The sequence below is a fragment of the Peromyscus eremicus genome, chromosome 4 (genome assembly GCF_949786415.1).
Source record: "Peromyscus eremicus chromosome 4, PerEre_H2_v1, whole genome shotgun sequence".
NCBI classification, from domain to species: Eukaryota; Metazoa; Chordata; class Mammalia; order Rodentia; family Cricetidae; genus Peromyscus; species Peromyscus eremicus.
Genome location: NC_081419.1, coordinates 48,700,794 through 48,709,347, shown reverse-complemented (window position 1 = coordinate 48,709,347; position 8,554 = coordinate 48,700,794). Strand labels below are relative to the sequence as shown.

General features: G+C 54.2%; 1 protein-coding gene across 1 annotated transcript; it reads right to left on the bottom strand.

Moving 5' to 3' along the window:
- Nucleotides 1-2,059: 2,059 nt before the first annotated feature.
- On the bottom strand, nt 2,060-4,461 carry Sp5 (Sp5 transcription factor). Its single transcript, XM_059260660.1, has 2 exons — nt 4,328-4,461; nt 2,060-3,633 (listed from the first exon to the last, which is right to left on the bottom strand). The coding sequence occupies exons 1-2, from the start codon at nt 4,376-4,378 to the stop codon at nt 2,488-2,490; spliced, it is 1,197 nt and encodes a 398-aa protein (XP_059116643.1). The 5' UTR covers nt 4,379-4,461; the 3' UTR covers nt 2,060-2,487.
- Nucleotides 4,462-8,554: the final 4,093 nt, after the last annotated feature.

The following is an 8,554-nucleotide window of genomic DNA, read 5'->3' as shown; positions in this document are numbered from 1 at the left end:
GTGATACAATGAATGATCAACAATTATCGTGTATCCAATTAAGCTAAAGGCTGCTTTTGAATTTGGCAGGCTCAGTCAACCACAATCCTAAGAAAGCTAATCTTGTCATCACAAGACTTAGTTTGGTTTTTAAAGTTACATCTATATTATTTGGGCAAATTCCACATATTTGACCTAGTTTTCTCCTTAATTACAAAGTTCAAAGAATACTACCTTCATTCTCTCTCATGTTTAATTTTCAACCTCATACATTTTGTCTGCTTTTTCCCCCCATGATAAAGGTTTATTTTCCTCTCATCTCTTTGAATGCTAAAAGGATTGTACCTGTCAGTAATCACAGGTATGTTACAACATTGCCACCTCCTCCTCCTCCTCCTTTTAAATCAAAGCTACTCCTCGTACACACACATGACATAACCACTCAAATTTCCTGAGTCCAAAGTCCCTATCAGCTGCCAAGCAACTTTTCTTGAGTCTGAAGTACATCCCAGGCCATGGCTCAAGAGCGGGTAACTGAAAACTTCATGCAACTTTTCTACTTCCCCATAGAACATGTACTAGGTCTAAATCAGGATATGCCCGATTAATTACAGTAGATTGGGATGAAGAATGCACATTTAGGTGTGTACTGACCCCACTGTCTAACAGCTGTGTTACTGTTGCCTGCAAACTGGCCACACCCTTAGACATTTAGCTCACTCTTCTGAAGGACCAGGATGGCTGGCTGGCCTTCAAGCTTATTAAATAGTTCAAAATCTCGAAATAGGGCAAGTAGCTCTGAGGCATGCTTTGCCAAGGAATCTAACATAATTTGCTGTCTTGTCTCACATTACACATAAATAAAACAATTTCTTACCATTATAAGTTATTCTCATCTCAATTATGTTGATGTTTGTGTTTTATTTACATAACTTTCAAGAACAACCCCTAATAACTTTTGAAAATTTGCCCTTTAGTTTGACTTCAAGCAAAAATTCATGGCAAACTTGTAGGCTGTGAAATATTATAAATACATATACACATATCTATCATGAAAAGATCATTCACTGCAGCTTGACATTGACTTAACTTAAAACAATAATGAAATTTAAATCTTGTTTGGGGTTTTGCTGATTCTAAATAAAAGAGTTTAACTGCTTGTTAAGTTTTGGGTTTGAAACCCCAAATATTAGGATACAAATGAGTTGAGACACTTGAAAAAAAAAACAACTTCAACTTTAAAAAGTTAGGGAAAGCCAAGAAACCTGGATCTGAAAAAAGCCTTGTTCCTACATTATTGGCTATGAGGGAGCATCCCTGGCTCTTCCCTGAGGAATCTGTCCGGCCAGATGATTAAAAAGGAAGTCCACGCTACAAGAAGAATTATACTTCCTGTCCTACCTCGATGGCTGTCTAGCTGGTCTGTGTGAATTAACAAAAAAGTTGTGTGTGGCCAGGCTGGCACGCGGCAAAAGTGACAATTACCTTTTTGGTGTTATTCTGGCACTGCCTCATCCACATAAGAACTGTCAATTTCCCCATTTAACTAAAAACAATCTCACCGGGGAGAAGGCCCTGAGAACGTTTAGCTCCTTCCACGGGTCCCCAAAATACCAACAACTGTAAATAAAACAGCAGGGAATTCACCTCATTTTATGTAGAGCAGGTATCAAACTTAAAAAGCACATCAAATCCTAGAGTTGCACAGATCCCTGATCTGGGACGGGCAAATCTTGCCCCGGGCTCTTTACCTGAAAATTGACTGCCCTGAGCCTGCCCATGCCTCCAGTACACACTTTCCCAAAACTTTAGAAACCAAAGACACCGCAGACACAAACAGCACACTGGAACCACCAGATCCCGGGTGAAACCTGACCTCTCAGTGAGGACTCCAGGAAGAAGAAAAGATCAGAGGAGACCAGCTCTGCGGGGGTCTTCCTGAGGAGACCCTGGAATGAACGTATTTATTTTCACGCTGCAACTGCTGATCGCTTTACAGAAACATACCATGCTGTAGCTCTGCGTGGAGCTGAGAACAACAGAAACATTTATTAATGTTATAATTATAATTACTCTTTAACAAAGCTATTATTAAATAACCTGTACAAAGCCCGAATCGGGCCTAGCGAAAACTCAAGCCCTGTTTTGAATCTCCCAGGGCCCTTCCATTTTTCCTCAGCAGTGATTCCTACAAAGCAAAGCCAGCCCGGGGGTAGAATCCCCGACTGTAGGTCTTCCAGGCAGGCGATGGCTCGGACTTTGGAACCGTCCTGGGATAACTTAGGGTTCTCAATCGTGATCCAGTTCCCAGCCCTGCCTGCCTTGCCCTGCCCTCTGCTCTAGCCGGGCCGGGCAGCAGGGCTTTGTCACGGGAGGAGGACAATAAAAAGTTGGTTTTTAAAGTTTCCTCTCTGCCAGCAGCCACGATGGTCTGCCCCGGGCCTGCTCGCAACGGTGCTGGGAAGGATGTCCTGGGCGGTGGGTGGCCTGTGCAGTGCCCGGGTGCGCTCATAGGTCCCGCGGGTTCTCCCGCTTCACCCCGGCCTCGGCGACTTTGAGCTTCTTATTTTGGTGCGTCTTCACGTGCTTAGCGAGGTGGTCGCTGCGCATGAAGCGTTTGCCGCACTCGGGACAGGCGAAGCGCTTCTCGCCCGTGTGAGTCCGCAGGTGCCGCTGCAGCTCGTCCGAGCGCGTGAAGCTCTTGCCGCAGAAGAGCCAGTTGCACACGAAGGGCCGCTCGCCCGTGTGCCAGCGCAGGTGCGCCTTCAGGTGCGACGTCTTGCCGTACACCTTGCCGCAGCCTGGCACGTGGCACACGTGTTGCTTCTTTTTGCCCGGCTCCGCCTCGGGGGCGCCGCCAGCCGCCTGGCAGTTGGGGCAGCGGCAGCGGCGGCACCTCCTGGCCGTGGCCGCCAGGGGGGCCTTGGTCTGCAGTAGCGCGGCGATCTGGCTCTGGTACTGCGCAAAGTCCGACGGGCCCAACACTAGGCCCCGTTGCAGGGCCGCGGCGGCCGCTGCAGCAGCCGCAGCGGAGGCGGGAAAGCGGGGAGCGTGGGGGGGCCCGGCACAGGCGCTGGAGAGGCTAGTCCCAGGAACCCCGGAGCCTCCGGGCCCCGCGCCCGATTGCGGGATGCTCCACCAGGGGAGGTCGTCCGGGGCTGGGGCGGGGGACAGCTGACGGCAGGTGGGCGGTGGAGGTGGAGGTGGCGGCGGGGGCAGCAGGTTGGAGTAGCCCGGGGGCAGCGCGGCCTGTGCGGCGTAGGGCACGTAGGCGGGCGCGCAGCTGGCAGGCAGAGCCGCCATGCTCGAGGGCAGCATCTTGACCGGCGAGAACTCGTAAGGGTACGAGGGATCCGCGGGGGGCGTGAGTGGGAGCTCGTGCGCAGCCCCGAAGGACGGCTGCAGGTGTGTTTTCTGTGGCGTCAGCCCCAGGCTGGGATGTGGGGGAGGCAGGGCGCCTGGCGAGTGCGCGGGCATGTCGGCGGTCCACGGGTGGAAAAGCCTGGAGGGTGAGCCCAGCGCTGGGTCGTAGGGCACCTGCAGGAAGTCGGGTGCCGCCGCCGCGCCGGGCTGGCCGATCCGGCTACAGGTGGCGGCCAGAAGCGCCAGCGGCGAGTGCTTGCCTAGGTCCGGGGAGGCGCTGGGGGTGCGGTCCTGCATGGGCGGCGGCGAGGGAGGGCGGAAGAGACAAAAGGTTAGCGTTCCAAATGCCGATTCTGGGCAGGCTCGCCACCCCCACTATTATACCCCGGCCCCTCCTCCGCCGGGCCGTCCCTCCCCCAGACCTCACCGCACCCCACGCGCGCACCCAGCGGTCCCGGGAAACTTTCAGCGCTCCCGCTACCTGAACCCCCGGTGCGCGGTCGCTTTTTGCTAAACTACTTGGCTCAAAGAGACGCCAATCAGCTTTGAAGGTAGGCGCAAAGGGACCAGGCGGTCAGGAAGAGCCTGGAAACACCCACGGTCGAGCTGTGGGGTCGTCTGCGCTAGCATTTTATAAGCTCTTTTCCTTGCAGCCACCGCGTTCCTCTTTGGCCTATCCTGGGCTAAAGTCAGCAAAAGAGTCCAGCAAGGTGAACCCAGGCCCAGTTTTCTGCCACTCTGACATCCACATACCTCCCAATCCGTGCATCCCTCCCCAAAGGCCACACACACACACACACACACACACACACACACACACACACACACCAGGTTAGTTGTCAAGTTGGCATGGGTACGCCTAGGTCTGACTCCAGTGGCACCCTTAAGCGGGAGGTCCTTTTGAGATTCAAGGTGCTCAAAGTACCCGCACAGATCCCGACTCCAGATTCCCACCTGCTCCCGCCCTGGCCGGCCCGGCCCTGACCTGGAGGAAGGCCTGCAGAGAGTCGTTCCGGAGGACGGCCACAGCGGCCATGGCTACTTCTTGGAGGCCGCTCGTTGTGGAGCGGGACGCGGCCGCCGAGGCATGGACACCCGAAGGCGAGGACGAGCGGCCGCCCAGCGTGCCTCCGAGTCCTCCCCGCCCGCGCCCCGCTCGCTCGCCCCGCGCGCGGTCTGAGCGCTTCAGGATCACCTCCAAGAATTTGATAAGGGCTTTGCTGGGCCGCCAGCCAGTCAGAGGAAAGATTTATGGCTTTGAAGTTTGCCGCTACCCAATCATCAAAGAATAGCGGCTCTTTCAGAAGCGAAAGCAAATCCTTTGAATCCACAAAGCTCCTATGGTGTGTTTGTTGGTCTGGATAAAAGAACTGATTATTAGGGGGGATGGGAAGGGAGGAGATAAAGGCGGGACAATTAATGAAGTAATCACTATGTGGGAAATGTATATACACAAATAATTGGATTTTCCTGATCAAAGGGGGCCTTGCCGCCTGGAGACTCGCGCTTGGGTTGCTCGGGACACTCGATCCCCCACCCCCACTTGCAATTAAAGATTTGCACCACGGCAGCGCGCAAAGTGACAAAGTGTCTTTGTTATCTCTAGAAAAAAGTCTGCCTTCAGCTTTCAGGAGCGGTACTTTGAGACTGGGCTGAGGGTAACTTCCCGGTACTTACTCCGCACCCTCACGTCGCCGACCAGAGTGAGCTCCTGGGGCGGGGCGTGGGACTGACCAAACCCGGCCGGCCGCGTGTCCCACCCCCTGGCCGCCCGCGGAGGCGCAGGCAGCCCTGTGACCCTGGGCAGGGCTGGGCGGCCTCCCAGGGCGGCAGTGGGTGGCGCACACGCTCCAGACCCTCCCGCTTGACAAGCCGCAGAGTCCTCTTGAGGCTCCCACTGGTGACCTGGAAGTTTTCCTGGGGCTACAACTTTTGCAGAGTGAATCTAGGAAAAAACCCGCACCGCGCTTGCTGCTTCCTCCCACAACCGAGCTTGGCAGGACACCAGAACAACCCGGAACATACACTTGGGGCGGTGGGCGCCGGAGGTGTCGGGGGAGGCGGGGAGGTTGGACTGTACTTTCCAGACAAGCAGTTCTGCGTGTTGAGCAGGACTGGGCAAGGACCAGGCAAGCCTCCCACTTGTTAGTCTCCATCTGCTTAGGAGCTTCTCCGCAGTCCCCTTTTCCCCATCCCACCTCACCCCATCTCTGTGGTTTAAGATCACTGGGAGGAGGTCTCGGGAGGGGGAAGAAAAGTCAAAGCAAACTCTTGCTCCGGCCATCTTTGGAAAGTTCATCCACAGGAGCGCTTTGTCTCAGGCACCGAAGTCCTCTCCAGGGGCTGTCCCCCTCAAAACTTCGTTGGAGTAGCTCACCGGTCCGGCAGGATCAGTCAGCCTCCTGCCTGCCTTCTGTCCAGGACTCTCCCCTACTAGTTTCAGGAGCCGAAAGGAATGGACTAGAGGCTGGCAGGGCGACACGGGGCCTTCACCGCTTTGGGGGTTCTGGAGTCCCGTCAGAGTCCCGGCAGTGGCTGCTTAGGTGACGGCACAGAGAGGTGGTTCGCCTGAGGCTGACTTAGCCTGATTCTTCTCCGGCCTCTCTGCCTCCGGGATCTTCGGTCTTCGAGGCCACCGGCCTCCCGGGAAGCCCCGAACCAGCTGAGCTCGCGTTGGGTGTTTATGCATCATCGTCCAGGGACCACCATGCGATCAGGACCGATGTTCCAGGATCCGGTGGCCTAACTCCCAAACTAGCGCCAGAGGTTAGCGGAACTCCTACGGTTTCAGACTCTGCACTGAATATCGGTGCCCTTCACACGTCCCTCAAGGGTCCTGACACTATGCCATTAAGAAGGCCCATATTCTCCCACGCTCGGGACGCGCCTTCGAAATGGAAATGACTAACAGGCCTCACATGCCCCCACACTAGCATCTCCTCCTTCTTCCCAATACTCGTGGACCAGTGAACAGTCACCTTACAGCTCGACCCACGCGGCCTTACTCCTCCTGAACACGAGTTTAGGGTGCTGTGCAAGCGGAAAGGGGAGATGACTCTGGTTTGCCCTGGGACCTGGCCGACCTGCTCCTTCCCATGTCCAGTTGCAAGGATCCAGCTCTGGAGAAACCTGGGACCAAAAGGAGACCTTTCTCAAGGGCGCATCTGAAGCCAGGGAGCTCGGCCAGGGCAACCTGGAAGGCTGTCTCTCTGGTTCCTCTCCCTTTCTGAGCCTTTTCCAACCTGTCTTTCCTGGAAGGAGGAAAAGCAAGCTGGAAGTATCTTCTTTGGCCAAATGTGTTAGCTATTTTACTGAAAAGGCAAGATGAGTCAATTTACACCTCAATAGTTATAAGAGATAACTTTCCCCACTAACTTTTTAGGCTATTAAACTTCCACCACCGGCTGCTCGCAGGGCTGTTAAAGCGCTAGAACTTTGAAGCCAGGTCCCCCCTCCCCCCCCCCCCCCCCCCCCCGCCTTGTAAGATCCCTGGTAAGTACGCCTCTGCTTGCCCTTCTGTAAAATGTGCTGCCTCTGTCCAGTGCTTGTGGGCTTAAAAGAGTAAGTACAAAATCTTCAGAACTGTGCTAGGTGCACACAGTACGCTCTGGAGCGCCATAGTCGCCCCACTCCCGAATTTGTTGAAAACAGTTTCAGCCCTCCCAGGGCCAACCAAGAGTTTGGAGAGAGACTTGGAAGAACTGCGCTTTATCTTCCCTCCCTTTGCGTGGAGCTCCAGAACGAAAGAAAGGGGGAAAAAAAAATCTTCCTAATGAAGTAATGTTCGGAGCGTCCATTAAAAATGCAGTGCAGGGAGATCAAAGCACAATATTTATTTTAGAAATTTGTTGCAATCACCAAGAGATCCAGGTATCAAGGCCAAATGTCAGTTCCGTTACACAAAGCCCCCGCGCGGGGCTAGAGCGCATGGCTGCGGTACCGTCATGTAAAGAGACTTCAAAGACCAGGCGCGCTGCAAAAGTGCGCCGCCGCGGGGAGGGAAGGAGAGAGCCCGGGAGGGCCAGCGCGCCCCTAACGGCTCGGGGGGCTGCGGGGCGGGGGTCAGTTCAAAGAGGTATCCGCGGGGGCGAGTTCACAGGAGGGAAGGTTTAATGGGCTTTCCTTTGTTGATGAGTGTATTTGTGCAGCGCGGACCCGGGAACTCCTACGCGTTCCTCACGCCTCGGGGTGGAGGTGGGGGAGCGGCGAAGTGGGAGCAAACTTTCACTGCGGCGGGGGGCGGGGAGCTTGAATACTACTCTCCCCAGGCGGGCGGCTGGCGGGGCTGAGCCGTAATCCCAACTGCTCCCGGAGCAGCAGGGGGCCGAGTTTGCAGCCCCGTTTCTTCGCAGGCGGGCGGGCGGGCAGCAGGAGTCATCCGGGAGCAAACTGCGGGCGAGCCAAGGTGGGGAGATGAACCCACACCCGCACCGGCGCAGAGGGGCGGGCCTGCTCTGGTTTTGTCTTATTAACTCTGGGGTGTGGCTGTTTTGACCTGATACTTTCTGAGAGCTCTGACTTCCAGCTACCTACAGCATAAATGCATCTGACAGTCACCCCTTTGTACTTTTTTCTTTTCTTTTTTGAAAAGAAATCATATAATACATATTGATTATATTTTTCCTCCGCCCGCAGTTCTTCCCTGATCCCCCACCTCCCTACCCACCCAACTTGGTTTTTTATTTTTTATTTTTTCCCTTTCTCTCTTTCAAATTACAAAGAAAAATCCATACACTATTTGGGTCATCTTAACACATTCTTATCTCATTGGATTTTATAGCCCTCAAGTTTTCCCATCTGGGTCTGGCCTTGTCTCTTCAAGGCTCAACCTTCCAGTTGCCTGAATCTGCCTGGTTAGTAAAGGATCTGGGAAGGAGAAGGGATGGATTTTCCTGTGCTAATGGGCGCCAAGCCTCGGGAGGATGCCTGCACACGGCCCCAGTCAGCCATTACAACCAAGCATTTTCTGAGCGGTCCCTCAGCGGCCTTTTGAAGTCATGCTGCCTCAGAAAGCTGCTATTGTTCTCAGATCTCAACACGGAAGAGATCAAACTTTGTGTCTTCAGTTGAAACATTAGGGGAAAAAAAGTGGTTATGGTGGGGAGGGGTTGCAGTCGAATACTCTCCTGATTAACCTTCAGGATTTGGAGCAGTCTTACTGTTTAAGGTGCAAGGCAAACCACAGATGCCCTAAAGCCTGTCCTGGACAGAA